The sequence below is a fragment of the Pristis pectinata genome, chromosome 8, assembly GCF_009764475.1.
Source record: "Pristis pectinata isolate sPriPec2 chromosome 8, sPriPec2.1.pri, whole genome shotgun sequence".
In the NCBI taxonomy this organism is placed as follows: Eukaryota; Metazoa; Chordata; class Chondrichthyes; order Rhinopristiformes; family Pristidae; genus Pristis; species Pristis pectinata.
The window spans coordinates 2,070,587-2,093,859 of record NC_067412.1 but is presented as its reverse complement, the minus strand read 5'-3'; the positions used below and the strand labels follow the sequence as shown (position 1 = coordinate 2,093,859).

Below are 23,273 nucleotides of genomic sequence, written 5' to 3'. Positions count from 1 at the left end.
ATATTGGGCTTCCCCTTTTCCTATCTTCAGTCCTGAAGAAGGGTCCTGACCCGAAACGTTGACCGCCTGCTTTTCTCCACAGATGCTGCCTGGCCTGCTGAGTTCCTCCAGCATCATCGTGTTTTTCATCTAGATTCCTCTGTTTCTCTGGTATGACCTTCTATCACTAAGGTGAGTTTACTGTCACTAAACCACAGCTCTCCCCATTCTCTGAAAAATACTTGCTGGCTTTGGGCAAGGTTCTATCCACTGTGATCATTGGGACACCTGGCACGGGTACATCGACTGACCACATGTGGCAGGGCACAGGGACTGTGTTTGCCTGAAGGAATTTCTAATCTGAACATCCTCCTGTGTCTCCTTTAGCACCTGTGTCTCTGACCGTGTTGCAATCACTGTCATACAGTACGTCCTGGCTACACACACCACTGTTTTCACAGTTCCTGTACCTGTGCAACAGGTGTGGGCAGAATCCAAACAAACAGGATTGCTCAGTCTAGGCAGCACAGGATAAGGAAATAGTGCAGACTGCAGAAGTTCAACTCAGAGTGTCTCCTCGTAGAGAATAATGAAGCTTGAGGGAGGAGGAAGTTGAAGGCAGATAATCTACTTGAAATAACCAGGGGCTGACGTCGGGAATTGGGTTTCAGCTTTACTACATGAAGGTTCAGCAATATTTTAGAAACATAGAAACATAGAAAACCTACAGCACAATACAGGCCCTTCGGCCCACAAAGTTGTGCCGAACATGTCCCTACCTTAGAAATTACTAAGCTTACCCATAGCCCTCTATTTTTCTAAGCTCCATGTACTTATCCAAAAGTCTCTTAAATGACCCTATTGTATCCGCCTCCACCACCGTTGCCGGCAGCCCATTCCACACACTCACCACTCTCTGAGTAAAAAACATACCCCTGACCTCTCCTCTGTACCGACTCCCCAGCACCTTAAACCTGTGTCCTCTTGTGGCAACCATTTCAGCCCTGGGGAAAAGCCTCTGACTATCCACACGATCAATGCCTCTCATCATCTTATACACCTCTATCAGGTCCCCCCTCATCCTCCGTCGTTCCAAGGAGAAAAGGCCGAGTTCACTCAACCTGTTTTCATAAGGCATGCTCCCCAATCCAGGCAACATCCTTGTAAATCTCCTCTGCACCCTTTCTATGGCTTCCACATCTTTCCTGTAGTGAGGCGACCAGAACTGAGCACAATACTCCAAGTGGGGTCTGACCAGGATCCTATATAGCTGCAACATTACCTCCCGGCTCCTAAATTCAATTCCATGATTGATGAAGGACAATACACCGTATGCCTTCTTAACCACAGAGTCAACCTGTGCAGCTGCTTTGAGCGTCCTATGGACTCGGACCCCAAGATCCCTCTGATCCTCCACACTGCCAAGAGTCCTACCATTAATACTATATTCTGCCATCATATTTGACCTACCAAAATGAACCACTTCACACTTATCTGGGTTGAACTCTATTTTAAACTAAATTATTCTACAGAGGAGCCTGTCTGTGGGGACTGGGCTGTGTGGGGAGCCAGGAAGTGCAGACAATTCCTTTAGTAGGGTGTGAGATGGGAGAAGTAGATGGGAGTATTCGTTTTTAGAACGATTCTAGAACCTCTTCCAATGCATTTATCTGGGACCTCCCAGGTCATACTGTGGACCAAGTGAATCCCAAATGTGGATTGAGTAATGTGTGGCTTCCAACCATCGCTGCTGTTACAAGCAGTCTGTAGGTTGGTTTAATGATTTTAAATGCCAGATGCTGTGTTCATGTCAAGTCATACTGGAATGTTCAAGTGTGGGGAACAGAACTGCCCACGGAATATTTCCTTCTATCTGTCATCCTCTTGAAAAAGCCAGCACAAATCAAAACATCTCGTGGAAACGTTGCCAGTTAGCATTCGAAGGGTTAACGCAGCTCGAGTCAGAGAGGAGTGGCGATTCCAGCTCCCTCCCACTCCCTCTCTCTGAGAGAAGCCCAGACTGCATTCATTAGTGTTGGTTTCTGCCAGATCCCTGGGAGGAGTGGAGTGGTGCGAGGCAGGGAAACGGTGATGCTGTCTACTCCTTCGTAATCCAAGGGTGAGAGCCTCCTGCCGCATCGAGACATCCTGCCTGCCGAAGGGGGGGATTCTACACTCGCACGTCAGTACAACATGCCTGCCTTCCCTCACTCAGCACAGCCAGCAAGGTAAGATCGGTGTTATGTCTCTTTCTGCCACTGATCCAGCTCTGGTCTCTGCCTCTCTCTCTCTGGGTCCTGGTCAATGAATTGAAACTAAATCTCCTGACTAAATAGCAGGAATGTAGGCTTGCTGGGGTCTTGCCTCCAGCTGAGACAGAAGCTCTCCTCTCTCTGTTTGTCTGCTTTATTCTGAAGATTGAGCCCTCCAACTCTCTCACAACAATTAGCCAACACTGCATCAGCTAGAGAGCAACATTGCTCCCTGCTACGAACCTCAACCATCTGATGGTGTTGAACAAATCCCAGTCAAAAAGCTACAGCCCTTGGAAGAACTTAGCACAATTGGAAAAGTACCTAAATGAGACAAAACGAATTTCAAGCTTCAACTGATGGACCCTCGGCCATCGTGACACAGACCAGAGTGGTCCAGTGTGACTGAGCTACTAACCTCAACACACTACTCTTGTTCAGAGCTGTAGGTACTGTTTATCCAGCAGGATATGAGCGTTTTGGTGTAAAACTGCTCACACCTACTGTTATTCAGAAAATCTTTAATTCAAATGGTATCAGAAAACTGTCAGGAAGATTCATGAGATTAAGTTAGAAGCAAATGGACACAGAACCAAGACGGGGATTTTTAGGATTTGGTGATCAAAGGCTGGGTGGGCTTGCTGGAAGTCAGGAGTGGGAAAGGGTTGGGGAGAGCTTCAGGAAAGGCAGCTGAAGCCAAGCCAGTGATGGAGCAGAGAGGATAGATGATAAACAAGGAACTGGAAGCAGAGGTGTAGGTCGGAAGCTTGGAGGTTGCAGAGCTAGGGAGGGTAGAGTGAATACTAGTGAGGATCTGAAATGGATGCATTGCCAGATCAGAAGCCAGTCCAGCTCAAGGGGCACTGGGTGAACTGGAGCCAGTGTAGGTCAGTGAGCACTGGGTGCTGAGTGAACTGGAGCCAGTGTAGGCCAGTGCATTGGGTGAACTGGAGCCAGTGTAGGTCAGTGGACGGGGTGAACTGGAGCCAGTGTGGGTCAGTGCACTGGGTGAACTGGAGCCAGTGCAGGACAGCACGCACTGGCTGCTGAGTGAACAAGGAGCCAGTGTAGGTTTGTGCACTGGGATAATGGGTGAACTGGAGCCAGTGTAGATCAGAGCACTGGATGAACTGGAGCCGATGTAGGTCAGTGCACTGGGTGAACTGGAGCCAGTGTAGATTAGTGCACTGGGGGTCAGGTGAGCCGGACATGCTCCTTTGGACACAACGGTACAGAACTGGGTGACCTCACGTTAACAGAAGGTGAACAATGAAAGCCAGCGAAGGGAAGTGTCAAGTTACGGTGATGGTGTCAGCAGTGGAGAGCTGAGAGTGGGGCAGAGGCAGTGTTCCTGAAGAGGGAGGAGCAGCCTCGCTGAAGGAACAGGTGAGGCAGAGACGTGGACTCAGCGGGGAGTGTGCGTGAGGGACGGAGGTGATCGCTGTTGAGGGATTAGGGTCAGTCGCTTCAGTTTTCTCAATAATTTATGGGGATTAAATGTTGACTAGAAGGCCATGGATTATTCCATGTGCAACTGTACAGAGGCCGCGTTTATTCAGGATCAAGTGTGATCTCTGCAACACCAGAGGTACCTGCTTCATTCACCAGGAGAAGGTTACTCTGTTTGTGAGTGGAGTTTCTCTTCATTGCACAGAGTGAAAATGAAGGTATTAGAGGAAGTTGAGATAGTGAAGGAACAGGATGAGCTGGAATTACCACCTGAATTTGCTGCCAGTCATTCTCTTAAAAAGGCGCAATTTCAGCTGCCCAATGAGGGTGCTCACTCACTGCTCTGTACAAATACTGCGGCTCCAAGCAGGTCAAACAAGCCAATCCTTTCAGGAACAAACCCAACAGTGGAAATGGAGAACAATTCATAACAATGCTCACTGAAGAAATCCAATAATTTGCCACAGGGAAAATAAAGAAATGCTGATTATAATGGGAAGTCTCCAAATACACCCTGTCGGAGAGAGAGCGAGAGAGCAAGAGCTCAATGATAGGCCCTCACTCCCCACACAATGGGCACTGAGAGAGCCCCTCACTCCCCACACACCAGGCACTGAGACCCCCCTCATTCCCCACATACCAGGCACTGAGACCCCCCTCACTCCCCACACACAGGGCATTGAGAGACCCCCTCACTCCCCACACACCAGGCACTGAGAGACCCCCTCACTCCTCACACATCAGGCACTGAGAGACCCCCTCACTCCCCACACACCAGGCACTGAGAGACCCCCGCACTCCTCACATATCAGGCACTGAGAGACCCCCTCACTCCCCACACACCGGGCACTGAGACCCCCCTCACTCCCCACACACCAGGCACTGAGAGCCCCTCACTCCCATGACAAAGAAGAAGAAACCACCCCACACCAGAGCGAACATGACACCCACTGTCCCAACAGGACAATGACAGATTTTACTCCCCTTATACTGGAGTCACTCACTCTCCTAGACCACAGTAAGGATTGACCCTCACTCCCCAGACCCAGGGCCATAAGGAGATCCATTCTGAAGCACACAAGCTGGGCAGTGAATAACGACTCCTAGTTATACTTCTGGTACTGTTGAGATTTTTCTTGGCAACAGAGTGCAAGTGAGAGGACTTTATAATAAACAGTGGATAGTGTTTCTGTGGCTGTTGAACAGGGTGGATTTGTAATAATGCTCTCATTACCGTGGGATGGTATGCAGGGGTGTAGCCCACTGTGGGAGCCAGCGCGTAGCAGAGGCCAGTCTTTGGACAAGAGGTTTGGAAAAGAGAAAAGTAAACAGGCTCCGAGCTACTGGTGTTTAATTAAAAAGTGGAGAGCTCGATAGGAGCTTCTCTCTCTCTCTCGTCTGGAGTTTTATGATGGATTTGGTCGATGGTTTTAACCCGGGGTAATCCTTGCAAGGGTCAGGCTGCGTTCTGACCAGAGCTGCCCGAAGGAAGAATGTCAGAAATGCAGACTGAAAGATCACTGCTGTCCTTCGGCTCAGCTCTCTCCGGGCAGAACCAGCAGCTCCCCATCCTCAGCAGAGGCACAGAGAAAGCCCACCACAGCATCACCCCCAGTGCACTGCCGCTGAATCAGTCCCTCTCCCTCAGTGACAATGTACCCCCACTGATGACAGACCCCATTCCTCACGCTGCCACGCTGTGACCCCTGTGATCAGAGCCCCTCATTGAGTGTAAAAAGGGGAGACTGCCAGGCTTGGAAGCCCCAACCCCACAAATGAAGCCCTGCACAACCTCACTGTTCAGATAGAACTTTGTTGAAAGGCAGAACCAACCCCCAAAGGTCCCAGTGCCTGAGAGCAAATCCGAGGTCTTCACTCTGGCAGCATCTGGGTTGAGGTACAGAGCCAGGTGTCCTCCAGTTCACACTGAGGAAGATCATCGGTCACAAACCTCTCAGTGAAGCTGGAAAGCAGTGGGATGGGAAGGTATCCTCTCTCCTCCACAGAGAAGAGACGTTCACTTCCGCTCCCGTTCTGAGGCGTGGAAGATGCCTGTACCTCAGGAGGGAGTAGCACAATAGATGCAGTTTAGACGTCAGCCATGACTCAGCAGGCAAACTCCCTCATCATTGAGTCACGTCTCCAGAGACTGGTGTATAAACATCCAGGCTCACACTCCAGAGCAGGTGGAAGGAGTGATGCTTCATCACAGGGACATCTCCAACCAGGACCTCAACCCCAGGCCCCATGTGCTCCCACTGCTGCGTGTGGCAGATCCCACATCCCGACTTACAAGGGATTTCTCTCCAGTGAACTCTCCCAATCACATCCCAAAAACAGAACATCCATTGCATCTGGAACTTGACCTGCACACACTACCTGCCCCACTGCACCTACTGCACTTTAATGAATTTGAGGGCTGCCCTTCTCCACCACGAGAGCCAGGGGCACAACAGGCAGCCACCCAGCCCCTCGGACCTGCTCTCATTCAACAGAATCATGCCCGACCTGATCTTGGCCCCACCTCCACCTCCACCTTCCTGTTGGATTCTCAATTCTCCTGTTATTCAAAAGTCTTTCACTGATTAATGGAACAATGTTGCCCCAAGCAAGCAACAAGTTCAAAAATATGCTTCAACGTGCAATCAGATGAGTCCATTAGAAAAGGGAGGTCCCAGTGGTAGATCAGAAGCAGGCACCCCTTGGAACCCTCCCCAATCTCACACATTAAGACCAAGCCCACCCTGCCACCCTCCTCCATCTGACCTCCACTGTGCCTCATTAGTCATCAGAATTCCCAGCACTGACCCCAACTGAGTGCCTCACTCAGTACACAGCCCACGTCCAGCATGGGGTCAGTGATATAAAACAGCATTCTGCATCCTTTCCTTTATTAGTTCGGGCATCAAGTACAAAACTGATATGAAACCCTTGTAGAGCACTCGTTCAGCCTCGGACAGAGTTCTGGAAGAACATCTGGACCCAGGTCAGCAGAAAAGATTTGCAAGGATGTTGCCAGGACTGGAGGGCCTGAGTTATAGGGAGAGGTTGGCCAGGCTGGGTCTTTATTCCTTGGAACGTAGGGGGTTTATAAAATCATGAGGGGCATAGATAAGGTGGATGGTTGTGATCTTTTCCCCAGGGTAGGGGAATCCAAAATCAAGGGACATAGGTTTAGGGTGAGAGGGGAAAGGCTTAGGGTGAGAGGGGAAAGGTTTAAAAGGGACCTGAGGGGCAACTTTTTTGCACAGAGAGTGGTGAGTATATGGAACGAGCTGCCAGAGGAAGTGGGTGAGGCAGGTACAATAGTGTCATTTAAGAAGCGCTTGGATAGGTACATGGAGGGGAGGGGCTGGGAGGGATATGGGCCGAATGCAGGAAATTGGGACGAGCTGGGTGGGCACCGTGGTCGGCACGGACTGGTTGGGCCGAAGGGCCTGTGTCCATGCTGTATTGCTCTGTGACTCTATGGAGATTTAGTAGAACAGCCCCTGGGGTGTGGCCAGGCTGGGGAAGCCAAGGTTACACAGTGCAGAGAGGTTATGGAAATCAGACAGTGTGCTCAGGATCATGAAGGACTTTGTTGGGGTAGGTGGTGTGAATCAGTTCTAAGGGGCAGGAGAGCACGTACCAGCGGATATGGACTGAAGGTGTGCAGCAAGAGGCGACAGATGGGAGACAAGGGAATTTCTTTTAAACTACAACAATGGGAGTAAAGAGCAGGGCTGCTGGAAATGGCCAGCAGGTCGGTCGGGGCTGTTTGGAAGCAGTTCATTGAGCCCTTCAACCTCAGATGAGTGAGTCCAGCCCCACCTTCACTCTGCTGCCCTTTCAAGCAGAGTTCTATGCATTATCCTCTGATTTTCTTCCCATCCCTTCAAGGGTAATGATACATTTAAAGGGATCAACAGAGGGAAGGAACAGGAGGAGATATTGAGGAAGGTTGGAAGGGATGGGAGGAGCACAACACTGGCATGGAGTAGTGGGGGGTGGGGGGGGAGGGCCCAGGGGCCCAGGTGCTGATTCACTGTGAAGCAGAGAGTGGCCCAGACTGCACTCAGCTCCCGAGTCCCTCCAATTCCCATCACACAGGAGCCACTAGTGTTGGAGCGGGAAGTTCTCCACAGCTCAGCTGTATCCGTCTCACATCAATGCAGCGAAAAGCTTTGTCTCACATTACAGCAAACATCTTGAAATCATCCCTTGGAAAAATAAGTCCAAAGCCCAGGCAGTGTTGTCTTACCCTGAAGCACAGCGCGCCGTCAGATTGTTTTTGGAAGGAGATTGTGGCGAGGGAGGCTCTGGCTGAGGCTGCTCCTGGAGCCTTGCAAAGCTGAGCACAGTCCTTGGGCCACACAGTTCACCACCATCGCCAGACCTGTCCAGATTAACACGTGTGCCAGCCAGCCCCCCTCCAGACGGTGTCCAAGGTGCCTCCAGCCACCCTCAAACACAGAGGGCGAGGGTCCAAGACCACCAACTGCACCCCTTCCTCCCCTGGGATGCAGGACCCCAAACATTCAGTGTACTGGCACTCAGTAACTCTGGAGTAAGAGGAACCAGTGTCCCCCGACCCTCAGGGAACTGGGACCTAGTGACCCCTGACCTGTGCATACAATTGCTTGGTTCTGTCTGACCCTGAGCACAGGGGCTCATGGGGCAAAAGCTGCCAGACAAACGTGGATAAACTGCAGGCACCTCTCTGCCCTCCTTTCTGATGCTGCATTAAAAACCCTTGCAGGCACCTACCCCAAAACCTCCTGTGGGTTACTGCAAAATCTTTGCTTGGTTTCACTCTCAGATACAGGGGTTCCGTGACTATTGTCTTTGTGGTTACAAAAACATGGAGAGATTAGAGACACTTGTTCCTGGAGTCCCTGCTGTAGTTGGATACAGTGATAACTAACCCAAAGCCAATATGGAGAGTCTAGCTTTATGCTCAATCCAGTCTCAGGAACACTTTCCTGCTTCTGATAAAAGTTGGGACGACGATTAATTAGCTTGGAGCTGACACAATAATCGGCTGTGCGGTTGATAGTGCGGAAGGGAATTCCAGGCCAGTCAACCGGGCAGAACAGTGATCAATGGAATGTAGTCCAGGGGAGTACAGAGCAAAACAGAAGCAGAATAGAGCAGGTGAAGTTAAGTACAGAGAATGGTGGAAGTATTCAGGTCAGGCAGGCAATGGAGAGAGACAGATAGTTAATGCTCAGGTCAATGACCTTTCATCGAAACTGGAAGAAGTTTTAAGGTACTGAGAAAGTTGAGAGGGTGGGGGGGGGGGGGAAGTGGACAGAGAGAGACAGACAGACAGACAGACGGGATAAAGGCAGGAGATGAAATGACAAATGGGACAATGGTGGAAGATTGAGGAGGCAGGAAGAGAAAAGTTCAGCTGCTAGAGGTGCAATTGCAGAATAATTATCCAAAGTTTGTAAAGAAATGTGAAATCAAATGGTAAAACTTTGAAATAAAAATGCCTAGGATTACTTTATAAAAGTGTTGAGTCCAGAAGGCTGCAACATGCCCAGTCAGAAGATGAGGGGCTAATGCACGTGTATAACGGGCTTCATTGGACAAGTGTAGGTCAGGGTGGGATGGAGAGTTAGACAGGTGACTGGAAGCTCAAGACCACGTAGGCAGACTGAATGCAGGGGCTCTGCAAAGTGGTCACCCAGCCTGCCCTTGGTTCCTCCGATGTACAGGAGACCCCACTGTGGGTACCAAATTAGAAGCAGAACTGGTAAATCACCTGGGAGGAATGGTCGGGGCCCTGAACAGAGAAAGGGAGGTGGAGGATGGGCAGATGTTGCATCTTCCACATCTGCAAGATAAGGGGACTGGGGAATGAAGGAGACTGGAGAGTGAACCATAGCATCCCAAAGGGAAAGGGGAGAGATGTCTGGTGGGGGTGTCATGGTGTTGGACACTGGTGGAGTTGGAAGTGAGGACCAAGAAAACCCTATCACCAGAGTGTGGCAAATGAGGAAAAAAGGAAAATATATCCAAACAACTGGAATAAAAAGGGACATCATCAGGACAGATGTGACAGAGGGCGCATGGAATGGAAACAGGTATGAGGAAGTACAGTCCAAGTAATGTGGAAACCTGTGGGTTTGTAATGGGTAGTAATTGGAAACCTAACCCCAGAAATTGAAATAGAGAAGTCAAGGGAGGGAAGGGTCACAGATAGCCCATGTGAAAGCCAGCATAAACTGGCAGCACAGATGGTGATGTTTGTTATTCCAGTGTGAATCAGGAAGCAGCACTGATACAGTTAGTGATGTACCCAGGTGAGGGACAGAGTTTGAGCAGAACTGAGACAAGGACTGTTCCGCATAACCCACCACCCTTGGCAAGGTCATGAGTGGAATACCTCAAGATCAGGGGGCCAGCAGTGTCCATGTGAGGTCAGAACAAGTGGAAAAACTGGTCAATTTGCAGTTTGCAATGAAAAGATTTAGAGAAGGGAAGGGCCAGTGGGTGGGGTGAGGGGGCCAGTGGATTGGGGATTCTGAAGCTGAGGGAAAGGGCCCCTTGTGCAAGGTGAAGATTCCTGAATGGAGAATGTAGTGCACTTTGGGAGGACCAACAAGTGAGAGGGGATGCACCATAAGTGGGAGTTTGCCAGGCATGTACGGGGAAGCTGGAGAAGGAAGTTAAAATAGCACAAATGATCTTGTACACTAAAGACAAGGGTGGAGGGATCAGGCCAGGACTTTATAAACACTGTGGGCCGACTCTATGACCAGCAAGATCATGGTGGGATCACTGCGTACAGTCCCGGTCACCCCAGGAAAAACGTGAGGGAACAAAATGTTGCAGGGCCAGAGGACTGTAGTTATCAGGATCTATACTGGGGTTGTTCTCTTTACAACACGGAAATGAGACAATTGAGTTGGTGAAAGTCTAAGAGGCTCAGGCAGTGTGAATGGGGGACCTCTTTCTCTCAGAGAGGGCATATGTTCAAGGTGATTGATAAGACAAGAGAGAAGTTGAAGAAACTACTTTCGTTTAATGAATGGGGAGGCCTGGGTCCAAACGGTGAAAGGGAGGGGGAGGCAGAAACTCTCAGCACAGTTAGAAAATCTCTGGGCGAGCCCTCAGTGTAAACCTCAAGGCTGCAGGCTGGGAGCTGGGAATGGGAATGAGACTAAGTAATGATAACTGGTTGGCACAACATGATGGTCTGAATGGTCTCCTCTGCTGAGGTGGACTTCGGTGTGTCGAAGCCACAGTGGGGGTTAACCAAGACAAGTTCCTCACTCACTTCAAAACATGGACAGCAGCAGTTTCACACCAAGTGCTAACTCGTTCACCCTCACAAGGTTTAAAGCCCAACAAATGTTTCCAATTCCATCCTGTATTTGAGACTAAACCGAATTCTGCAAAAACAGCTACTTGTTGTATTCAGAGGCGAGCTGTAAATCTGACACTGTACATTCCTCAGGGTGGGGGGGGGGGGGTGGAGGGAGGGAGAGCCACACACACAGGGGGAGGGGGGAACAGGGACCATTATTGTGGCTGCACTGGCCTCTGCCGTTTCCCACACGAGCTCACTGCCTGCATCACTGTGGGACGTGCCGGGGTTGGGAAGGGTGCTGTGAAATGCAAATCCTTGTGAGGAGTGGCTTGGGGACTGAGTGCTAGCTCCCTTGGTGACAGAGAGGGGGTGGCTCACTGCCCACTCTCTGACTGCACTGGGCTCTGGGAATACTTCTCTGTTTTTGAAATGTACGTTTTATTAGTTCAATCTGTTACAGAACATTCCTCCTCCTCAGCAGTCCCTGATGTGGTCTGGAAATAGTACAGAATGAATCAAATTTTCTAAAAATACTCTTTATGGAGAGAACATTCCCCAAAGCTGACCTCCCTTCCCCCTCCCCCTTTCCTGTCAGCCTGGGCCCAAGGTGGGGGAATTCAAGCACAGACCCTCTCACCCCCGTCCCACTGACATGGGGGGGGGGGGGGGCGAGGGGGCGAGGGCTGACACGGGGGGGGGGGGGCAAAGGAGCTTGGGCTGACACGGGGGGGTGGGCGAGGGAGCTCGGGCTGACATGGGGGGGGGGGGGCCGGGTGGACGAGGGAGCTCGGGCTGACATGGGGGGGGGGGCCGGGTGGATGAGGGAGCTCGGGCTGACTGACACCAAATGGAGACCCAGACTCGCTGACGGAAGCTGTTGTCCTTCCCACCCCTCCGCTTCACTGTACCCCCATTCTCTCCCCACAACCCCCCCCCCTCCCCCAGTACTGAACAGGTGCAGGGTCACTAGGGCTCGCTGCAAATACCAAGCCAGATCAAGGCTTCCAATAGATCTGGCAGACATGGGAGTCACACCCTCCTCCCCGTCACTGCTTCTGCCCTCAACTTACTGAGTGTTTCTGAAAGCTGACAGCACCCCTCCCACCCCCAGACACACACCTCCCATCCCCAGAGACACCCGTCCCCGTCCAGTGACACACCCCCTGCCCCCTCACCCCAGCCCAAACCCAGCAGTGTGCAGTACTTGCTCCTGACCCTCTGTGCTGCACGGCACTGTTCACAACCCCAGAGACGTTACGCTGGTGTTCTCACTGCAGGCGGTCGGAAACTCTGCAGTCCAAGTACCCACCTGTACCAGGGTAGCCACACAGTGACACCAGGCCACTTAGTGCAGGACAGAAGCCGACCACTGGCCTCAGACTCCAGCAGATCTTCTTGAGCTTTGCAAGGGAGTAGATGGAGCCTCATTTATCATCACAATGTGAAGACAGTACCTCCAACAGTGCAGTCCTCCCTCAGTGCTGCAGCTATGTGCTCAGCTTTCTGGAGTATGACTTGGTTCCCCCCAACGTTGTGTGTTGGGGGGAGGAGGGAGAGGGAGATAGAGAGCCACTCACCGCGCCACAGCCCTATACCGTGATCACCCGGCGTATTCAGTTGTCCTCCTCCCTGCGCCCTGCTGCTGCTCAGTACACCTTCCCCTCACCCCTGGTCAGGGCCACCTCTGTCCTCCTGCACTGCCACGTGCCCCCACTGACTGGCTGCAGTCAGGGTTTCTGCCACTTCACTCCTGTAACGTGTCTCGTGTTCCTTCCTCCCACAGGGCGAGGATCCCCCGGCAGGGGCTGTGTGGGTTCACTGCCCTGGTGCTGCTGACGGAGCTGTCCTCCGTACTCTGCTGCCCTGCCAAGTGCAGGTGCGACAGCCTGGGAACACTGTGGTGCATCAAGACGGGTCTGTCCACCATCCCCCAACACATCCCGTCCAACACGTCCAGCATCTACGCCTTTGAGAACTCCATCTCGGCGCTGCACAGCGAGGACTTTGCCGGGCTCAAGGAGCTGAAACTCCTCCACCTGTCACACAACAAGATCTCCAAGCTGCCCCACCAGGTCTTCCAGCCTCTCGCCCTTCTGTCCAACTTGGACCTGTCCTCCAACCAGATCACCGAGATCGCCAACGAGACCTTTGCGGGGCTGAGAGAACTGGAGCGCCTGTACCTGCAGAAGAACAAGATCGCCACCATCCAGGCTGCAGCCTTTGAGGACCTGGTCAGGCTGGTGGAGCTCAAGCTGCAGGACAACCGGCTCCACCGCATCCCTCCGCTCCGGCTCCCCACTCTTCTGCTCCTGGACCTCAGCAGGAATAGCATCCCAGGAGCGGAGCTCAGATCCGTCATGGTGCCAGAGGTCGAGTCATTAAGGCTGGCTGGGCTGGGCTTGGGCACCATTAACGGGGAGATGTTCAAGGGCATGCGCAGCCTTCAGGAGCTGGACCTGTCGGACAACCAGCTGGCGAGTGTGTCGGCAGCGCTGCAGCACCTGGGAGGGTTAACCTCCCTGAGTCTTCGGGGCAACAACCACATCTCCCAGTTGTGGAACGAGGACTTCAAGCACATGAGGAGCCTGCAGAAACTGGACATCAGCGGGCTCAGTCTCAGGACCATCCCACAGGGCTTCCTGGACCTCTTCCCCAAGCTGCAAAGCCTTGTAGCCGCTGAGAACCCCTACAACTGCGTCTGCCAGCTGGGCTGGTTCGTCCAGTGGGTGCGGACGAACGGTGCTCTCCTTCAGAGGCAGGAGGAGACTCGATGCCACTTCCCACCAGTCAACGCCGGCAAACCGCTGGTGGGGTTGGCGCTCGGAGACATTGGTTGCCCCACTACCAGCGCCCCTGTCAGCACGGCAACCACAGCGTGGTTCTCGCCCACCACAGGTCGAAGGCCAACTCTGGGTTACAAGGTCACAGTGCCACCGGGACAACCGTCGCCCTTCAACGCAGGGCTACTGCTGGAGCTGTCACCGAGACAAACCGGGTGGGCAGCAGGAGACAGCATCCCTGCCTCACGGCAGAGTGCTTCAATGGGGGCACCTGCCGGCTGGATAGGGACGGGCACCAGGTCTGTGCATGTCCGGTCGGCTTCCATGGACCTCGCTGCGAGACGACGAACGACATCCATGATCCCCGAGGTTCTCACAAGAGCCTGGTGAACATTAGCCAGATAACCAGCACTTCTGTCACACTGGATCTCCAAGGTTTCAAGCTCTCCCCCATTTACTACAAAGGTCTCCGGCTGACGTACAAGAACTGGTCAGGCCCCGACCCAAGACCAGTATCACTCAACATCCCGACGTCACTGCAGACGTACAGCATCCGAGGTCTGCGGCCGAACTCAACCTATCAGATCTGCGTCGGAGCTCTGGGGGAGACCAAGCCCAAAGAGGAGCCCTGCGCGGTCGCACAGACACTGTCCATGTCCCAGCCGGCTCCATTCATCCACGAAGTGGATGCCAACCTGACCAGTGTGATCTGGCCAGCGATTACAGGCATGTTCCTGATCACACTGCTGGTGGTAACAGTCACTTACTACTGCCGGAGAAGGCACATCAAGAAAAATTCAGCCCCAGGGCAGGAACCCCATCCTTACGACATGGAAGGGATCAAACCGTGTCTCCAGGAGGGGCTGGTTCCCTCCAACACTCCAAAGGAAGGCGAGTGCCTTGCCCTGCAGACTGAACTGCCATTAATCCAGGAGCACCAAAGCAACAGTACTAACCCCTTGTGACCTTTGATTCATTGAGATTATTGGCAATTTCCAAAGCCTGAAGACAGCTGTGAAACTCCACTGCTTCAATCAAAGTCCCTTCCTACTGATGGGGGCTGCATGCAGTATCCCCAAGGAAGTCTCATTTCAAGTATACCCAGTAGCCACCAAGCCTAATTAATCCAGTCCAGGTTTTCCTTGCCCCACTCTGCACATGAGCTCAGTCCAGGTTCCCCATGAAAGTCCAGTCACAAGGAGGGATCTTGGCTTCAAATGCATGACTGTAAATATCACTGATGCCACCCTTGCTATTCAGACAGTTCTCAGCATGCAGCAATACATGACTTTGTAGGACCAAATTCCCAGTGCTCCCAGCACCTGGAGCGCACGGATGACTGTCCAATACGAATCCCGCCCCACAAGATTCCCTGCCTTCCCCGATGGCACTACAATGCACATTGCAGGGGGGGGGGGGGGGGGGGCGGGGGACAGAGAGGTTAGTGGTGCATGCACACCACCCATTAACTACTGTAAATTGCTGATCACACATTGTATATGATGATATTTGTAAGCAAATAAATATTTTTCTAGAGAACAGATATCCAGGCTGCAGTTTGGAATTGGTTTATTATTGTCACATGTACCAAGGTACAGTGAAAAACTTTGTTTTGCATGCCATCCACATAGATCATTTCGTCACATCAGTGCATTGAGGTAGTACAAGGGAAAATAACAGAATGCAGAATAAAGTGTCACAGCTACAGAGAAAATGCAGTGCAGGCAGACAATAAGGTGCAAGGTCATAACGAGGTAGATTGTGAGGTCAAGAGTCCACCTTATCATACTAGGGGATCGTTCAACAGTCTTATAACAGCGGGATAGAAGCTGTCCTTGAGCCTGGTGGTACGTGCTTTCAGGCTTTTGTATCTTCTGCCCGTTGGGAGGGAGGAGAAGAGACAATGGCTGGGGCATGGGTCTTTGATTATTCCTTGTTACACGGACAGTTAGTGGCTGTAGGGAATGGTCCACACGGGGAGAGAGGAGAGTAAGAGAGCTGGCACGGCAGTGGGCCCACAACAGTGGGGGAGGGATGTGGACAAAGGGTCGAGGGTCAGGCAGTGACACACAGGGCTGGGGGCAGGAAGGTCAGTGTATCAGGACAGAAACCTGAGTCCAGACCAGTAGTGGGATAGTCTTGAGGTATCACAGGGATTTCAAAAGCACTATCGCCCTTCTAACAAAATATTGTCCGAGGAATCCCAGTCTTTTGGAAAGTCTTGTAATGCTATTACAACACCAGCGACCCAGGTTCAATTCCTGCTGCTGTAAGGAGCTTGTATGTTCTCCCTGTGTCTGCGTGGGTTTCCTCCCACATTCTAAAGATGTACAAGCTAGGAAGTTGTGGGCGTGCTATGTTGACACCAGAAGTGTGGTCTCACTTACGGGCTTCCCCAGAACACTCTACGCAAAAGATGCATTTCACTGTGTGTTTCGATGTACATGTGACTAGTAAAGAACTCTTATCGGAACACAGGGACCTAGGAGTACAAGTGCATAGTTCATGGAAAGCAGCATCACAGGTAGACAGGATGGTGAAAAAGGCTTTTAGAGTTCTGGCCTTCATCAGTCAGGGCACTGAGTATAAGAGTTGGGACATCATGTTGCAGTTGTACAAGTTGTTGGTGAGGCCGCACTTGGAATTACTGTGTAGTTTCGGTCACCCTGTATAGGAAAGACGTGGTTAAACTGGAAAGAGCACAGAAAAGATTTGTGAGGATGTTGCCAGGATCAGAGGGCCTGAGTTACAGGGAGAGGTTGGCCAGGCTGGGTCTTTATTCCGTGGAACATAGGAGAATGAATTTAGGAGCCGGGAGGTATTGTTGCAGCTATATAGGTCCCTGGTCAGACCCCACTTGGAGTATTGTGTTCAGTTCTGGTCGCCTCACTACAGGAAAGATGTGGAAGCCATAGAGAGGGTGCAGAGGAGATCTACAAGGATGCTGCCTGGAATGCGGAGCATGCCTTATGAAAGCAGGTTGAGAGAACTCAGCCTTTTCTTCTTGGAGAGACGGAGGATGAGGGGGGACCTGATTGAGGTGTATAAGATGATGAGAGGTATTGAAAGGGTAGAAAGTCAGAGGCTTTTCCCCAGGGCTGAATCAGTGGCCACAAGAGGACATAGGTTTAAGGTGCTGGGGAGTCAGTAGAGAGGAGATGTCAGGGGTAAGTTTTTTTACTCAGAGAGTGGTGAGTGCGTGGAATGGGCTGCCGGAAACGGTGGTGGAGGCGGATACGATAGGGTCTTTCAAGAGACTGTTAGATAGGTACATGGAGCTGAGTAAAATAGAGGGCTATGGGTAAGCCTAGTAATTTCTAGGGTAGGGACATGTTCAGCACAGCTTTGTGGGCCAAAGGGCCTGAATTGTGCTGTAGGTTTTCTATGTTTCTAATGAGGGGTGATCTTATAGAAGTGTTTAAAATTATGAGAGGCATAGATTAGGTGGACGGTAACAGTCTTTTCCCCAGGGTAGGGGAGTCCAAAACTAGGGGGCATAGGTTTAGGGTGAGAGGGGAAAGATTTAAAAGGGACCTGAGGGGCAACTTTTTCACGCAGAGGGTGGTGAGTGTATGGAACGAGCTGCCAGAGGAAGTGGGTGAGGCAGGTACAACAGTATCATTTAAGAAGCACTTGGATAGGTACATGGAGGGGCGGGGCTTAGACGGATGTGGGCTGAACGCAGGAGATTTGGATGAGCTGGGTGGGCACCGAAGTTGGCAGAGACTGGCTGGGCCGAAGGGCCTGTGTCCGTGCTGTACTGCTCCGTGACTCTATAATGCTTACAGATTTCTCAAACACAGCACCAGAACCAAAAGGGAGGGAGGGAACAGGATGAACTCTTCTCCAGAGTTTGGGGTACAGCTGTAATCTCCCCAGAGTGTGTGACGTGTGACGAGCTAATTCCAAACATCCCTGTGAACCCAGGACTGAAGTACTGGATTAGTGTCATGTGTACAAAGGAACATGACATGTCAGAAAGCACTTCCAGGCTGAAAACTGACACTGAGCAGGGGTGAGGTGGGGGGGGTGGTTGGTGGTGAAGATAAGGAAACAGCAGAACATGTAGTCAGGGAAAAATGTTTTAAGGAAATAAGACCTTGCTTACACATCACTCCCTTCTCAATTTCAGCACTCCACGATTAATGAAGGACCCTCTGTAGTGATAGAGGAAATGCAACTGCCCAATTTGTGCACAGCAAGCTCCCACTGACTAAATATGCTCATTTAGTAATGCAGTCATGATGCAGAGTCTCAGCTTACACCTGTTACCCCCACAGATGCTGCCTGACCCGCTGAGTTCTTCCAGAGTTCTGTTTTATGCTCATTTAGTAACACAGGTTGATGGATAAATATTTGCCAGGACATCAGGAAGAGCTCCTGCGCTCCTCTTCGAAAATGTGCCCCGAGGTCCTTACGCTGTACTGAGGGGGAATACGGCTTCAATTTAACCTTCCATCCAAAGGTTTTATCTCCAGTGGTGTAACACATCTTCAGTACTGCACTGGGGTGTCTGTCTAACGGTCAACAGTTGTCCAGTACTCCAACACTGGGCAGTCAGAGCATTGAGAAAGTTGTCAGGTTAAATGCCAGAGCCTCTGGGGTACTTTCCACCTGCAAAAATATCTTTTTAGGACCCCCTTGATTCTTGATGTGTTTTCACAGAGTGTTCGTAGACTTCCACGATCAAACCAGGAATTTGATAGAAGGTATGGAGACAGAATCAATAGAGGACTTTACCCAGCTAGCCTGGCTATGCCAACCACACCCAACCATCCTAACCATGCCTTGCACGGATCCACTGAGAACCGGTAAACCTCTGGCTACATCTCAGCACTGGACTCACAGCTTCATTAAGAAAGCTTCGGTGTTCTGACCTGCAACCTTTCACCTCCAGCCAGTAAGGCAGGTGCTACTGGAATGCAGCTATGTTTTATATCGCATGTTGTCATGGAGACCAGGCCCAGGGCCCAGAAACAGCAAAAGCTGATTCTTTAATAAAACACCTGCACTCTGTGGGAAGGCAACTACTACAGAATTAGGGCAAAGACAAGGAAAGCTAATAATAGGATTAACAGTGCCCTGCTTTCAGACCTTAGTAATTAGATTATTTAACTAGCTCAAACAGCCCAGCTGCCACACGTAAACCTGAGGCCTACAGCAGGCAGACAATACTGAAACCATCCGAGATTATTTCACATTTTGAAAATAAGTAGATTTTTCGGGGAGATCAGACTGGAAAAATACATCCCAAGATGCTTCACAAGAATGATTTTCAGACAGGATTTGACAACATCACCTTGGGGAAACATTAGGACCAAAAGCTTACTGGAGGGGTAGGTTTTAACAAGGACCTTAAACAAGCAGAGTTACAGAGTTGTACAACACAGAAACCTAACTCTTCAACCACCAGGTCCATGCCAACCTCTATGCCCATCTACACTAGGACTATATCCTTCTATGCCTTGCCGATTCAAGTATCTAAATGTCTCTTAAACATAGTAACTGTAGCTGATTCCACCCCCTCCTCTGGCAGCATGCTCCACTCTGTGTAAAAAATTTAATCTTTGAAGATATCTTTCAAACTTCTTCCTCTCACCTTAAAACTATGCCCTCTTGTTTTTGCCACCCCCAGCATGGTGAAAAGGTTCTGATTGTCTACCCTATCTATGCCTCAATTTTATATCCCCCTATGAATCCAGCCGTCAGCCTCCTTCACTCCAGGGAAAACAAGCCCATCCTGTCCATTCTCTCCCCAGAACTAAAGTCCTCCAATCCAGGCAACATCCTGGTGACCCTCCCCTGCACTCTGCAAGCACATCCTTCCTATAGTGTGTGTCCAGAAAGGCAGATGATACTCCAAACTGAAACATAACCTCCCAACTTTCATATTCTTTGCCCTGACCCATGAAGGTAAGCATGTCATATGACTTCTTTACCACCTATCTACTTGTGTTGCCACTTTCCAAGAACTAGGTACTTGAACCCTGAGCTCTCTCTGTTCAACACCATTCCTCAGTTCCCAACTATTTATGCCTACCCCTATTTGACTTCCCAAAATACATCACCTCACACTTGTCAGGATTAAGTTCCATTTGCCAACTCTCCTTCCAACTTTCCATCCGATTTATATCCTGCTTAGCCTCAGACAACCTTCCTCACTATCCACACCACCACCAACCAGTGCCATTCGCAAACTTTCTATTCATACCTTCTACATTCATAGTTTATATACACATCACAAAAGGCAAAGATCTCAGCACCGATGCCAGAGTACGCCACTGGTCACAGATTTCCACACTACCCTCTGCTTCCTATCGCCAATTTTGGATCCACTTAGTTCATTCGCCTTGGATCCCATGGGCCTTAGACTTCTGGACTTACCACACAAGACCTTGTCAAATGCCTTATTAAAATCCATATACACACCTACTGCCCTGCCTTCATTCATTTTCTCAGTGACCTCCTCAAAAAAACTCAATCAAGTTAGCGAGGCAGTACTTCCCCTGCACAAAGCCATGCTGGAAGAGTCAAGGATCAGAGGGCACAGCCTCAGTATGGAAGGACATCCCTTTAGAACAGAGAGGAGGAGGAATTTCTTTAGCCAGAGGGTGGTGAATCTGTGGAATTCATTGCCACAGAGGGCTGCGGAGGCCAAGTCATTGGGTATATTTAAAGCGGAGGTTGATGGGTTCTTGATTAGTAAGGGTGTCAAAGGTTACAGGGAGAAGGCAGGAGAATGGGGTTGAGAGGGAAGAATAAAATCAGCCAGGATCGAATGGTAGAGCAGACCCAAAGGGTTGAATGGCCTAATTCTGCGGACTATCCCTGAGATACAAGAGATACTGCAGGTGCTGGAAATCTGGAGCAACACACGAAATGCTGGAGGAACTCAGCAGGTCAGGCAGCTCTATCGAGGGAAATGGACAGTCCTGATGAAGGGTCTCGATTCGAAATATCGACTGTCCATTACCCTCAATAGATGCTGCCTGACCTGCAGAGCTCCTCCAGCACTTTGTGTGTTGCTGACTCTCCCTGATCAGTCCCTGCCTTTCCAAATAAACATAAATCCTATGCCTTAGGATTTTCTCCAATAATTTATGCAGGGCTCACCAGCCTATAGTTCAAAGATCATAGAATCACAGAAGCATATGGCACAGAAACTGGAGGCAGAGAGGTTTAGTGAGGAAATTCCAGAGCTCGGGCCCAGACACAGACTCTCCTACATGCTCACTCTGCACACTTTTGAACACTCACTCTGCTCCTTGTTACCCTATTCCAGGTTTGCCCTTGGTACCCTACCACACTAATTGTGCTGATCCACTTGCAGTCTTTATTTTACCTCAAGATGGATCTGATGCTGACTGGTGTTGAAGTGAGACATTTTCCCCTCACACTGGGGTCATTGTCTGCACACAGCTGGTACTGGTTTGGCCCAGGGCTACACACCTGATTTCTATTTCATAATCTGCTGGAGTATTTTTCAAAATGCCAATAATTACATCCAAGAAACCTGCAATTGTGCTGCTTCAAGGATTAGTTCAGGAATTTCGACGAATGCTCAAACCAGGTCTGAAAATTAAAGATCTTTTCACATTGATTACAAGCCCTGCTGTGCAAGAATTTCTTGCTAAAACGGTTTAACGAAGCAACTCTTCTGGGGACCATACTCGCCCTGGGGCGTTTCTAAAAAACTCTTCTTAAAATAAACTGTTGGTGATTGGTTTCAGATCTTTCAGCTGGCATTCATCAAGTCAGTCAGTCACTCCCCAGTATCACCACACGGCCAAGTTAGGGGCCATCTCCCAATCTGAGTTCAGAACAAAGTTATGGATCGTCTCCCAGTCTTAATGTATTGTTGAGTTAGGGGATCATCTCCAAACCTCAAAGCACAGCAGAGGTAGGGATCATCTCCGAATGTCATACTTGCCAAACTTAAGGGTCTGACATCAACTTCAATACACAGTGGAGCTCATCCCTCAATTTCAGTACATAAAATTGTTAGGGGTGATCACCCAATCTTAAAACATGGCAGAAATAAGGGTCATCATCCCATCTTAAAACATAAGAGTTAGGAATCATTTCTTAATCTCAATACACAGCAAAGTTGGGGGTCATCTTTCAATCTCATCCAATCAGGGTTATCAAACAATCACAATATATAAATAGTTAGGGGGTCATCTCTCAACCTAAATACAGAATAGAGTTAGGGAGTCAGCGTAATTTACCAGAGTTTTCTCTCAACCTCAATACACGGTCGGGTTGGGGTCATCTGCCAATCTCAGTTCATAGGTCTTCTCTACATCAGAGTTGAAAGCAGAATTAGGGATCATCTTCCAATCTCAGTACACAGTAGAGTTAGGAGTCATCTCCCAATATTCATGCACACTAACTTTATTAGTCAGTTTATAAGATAATCCCACTGTGCCATTTCTAGTTGAATTTCAGTGCCATTTCCATTAAGACTAGCTATACTTAATGGATGTGAGATCACTATATCTTGGTGGTGCATGAGAAAAAGTTATTAGCACTGATCAGGTCTGACAGTAACGTACTGAAAGCATTAGGCACAATGAGTTCCTCTAAAGTGTTACATGAGAAAGCAAAGCAGCCATTTTGTGTACAGCAAAAGGCTACAAACAGCACGATCGTAAGCAAGATTCTTGTTGCAGAAGAGACCTCAACCAGGACACCAGACAACTTCCTTGTCGGGGGATCTTTCACTCACCTGAGGGGGCAGGTGGGACCACAGTTTCATGTCTCATCTAATATTACCCTTCCAGCCCAGAGGAGAGAGCACCAGTGGAGAAGCCTGCCATTTCAGCATTACCGTGTGGGGGCTGTGTGAACTGCCCACACAATTTACATCAAAAACTTTTAGATCAAATCAATTGCTTCTCCCTTTCTTTGTACAAAAGAAGAATGCATTGTAACCAGTAACCCTTCTTAAATTCAGAACTATTGTTTTTATTTAAGTAATACACAAACGTAAAATATTCAGATTATGGCAAACTGTGGAAGATATAATTGTATTCAAATGTGAGCCAGGAGGCAAGTAGCCAAGAAGAAACCCTGAAGGTTTGTTCATTCATTCCCCTGCACAGTAACTCAGTGGATTGAGATAATTCACCAACATCATGGTAAACAGGATCTCAAGAATACTTTGCAACCAGGCTGACTTGTTATTTCTTTAATAAGACAACACATATTCGTACAAGATACCACTTTCTTGTTCAAGGTTCCCAAAATACACAAACTGTAGCAGCAATCTGAGAGTCTAACAAATGAACACTTTTACTGTGTGTTTACAAGAGAGAGAAAGAAGGGAGAAGCAGGAGGGAGAGAGAAGGAGAGTAGATGCAAGGACAGAGGGGAAAGGATGAATGATTTCTGTGTAGGCTCCAACCTTTCACACAGTTACTAATCACGTCTGAAACTGAAGGGAACGGATACTTCCACTTTGAATATTTCTGTCAAGACATAAACAGCCTACATTCTCAGTATGTTTTT

The 23,273-nt window shown here is 49.8% G+C and overlaps 2 protein-coding genes across 4 annotated transcripts in view; one reads left to right on the top strand and one right to left on the bottom strand.

The window, feature by feature from the left end:
• coro7 (coronin 7) overlaps positions 1 to 23,273 on the bottom strand; it is a 114,228-nt gene that overhangs the window by 55,380 nt on the left and 35,575 nt on the right. The window lies entirely within an intron of this gene.
• Positions 1,794 to 16,526, top strand: LOC127573187 (vasorin-like). The gene is made up of 2 exons (XM_052021179.1): positions 1,794 to 2,207; positions 12,767 to 16,526. The coding sequence occupies exons 1-2, from the start codon at positions 2,173 to 2,175 to the stop codon at positions 14,151 to 14,153; spliced, it is 1,422 nt and encodes a 473-aa protein (XP_051877139.1). The 5' UTR covers positions 1,794 to 2,172; the 3' UTR covers positions 14,154 to 16,526.

Excerpts from the sequence above, each read along its gene's own strand:
- LOC127573187 (XM_052021179.1), top strand. The coding sequence starts at position 2,173 with ATGCCTGCCTTCCCTCACTCAGCACAGCCAGCAAG. Across the intron at positions 2,208-12,766 it reads CACTCAGCACAGCCAGCAAG|GGCGAGGATCCCCCGGCAGG; the intron begins GTAAGATCGGTG and ends TTCCTCCCACAG.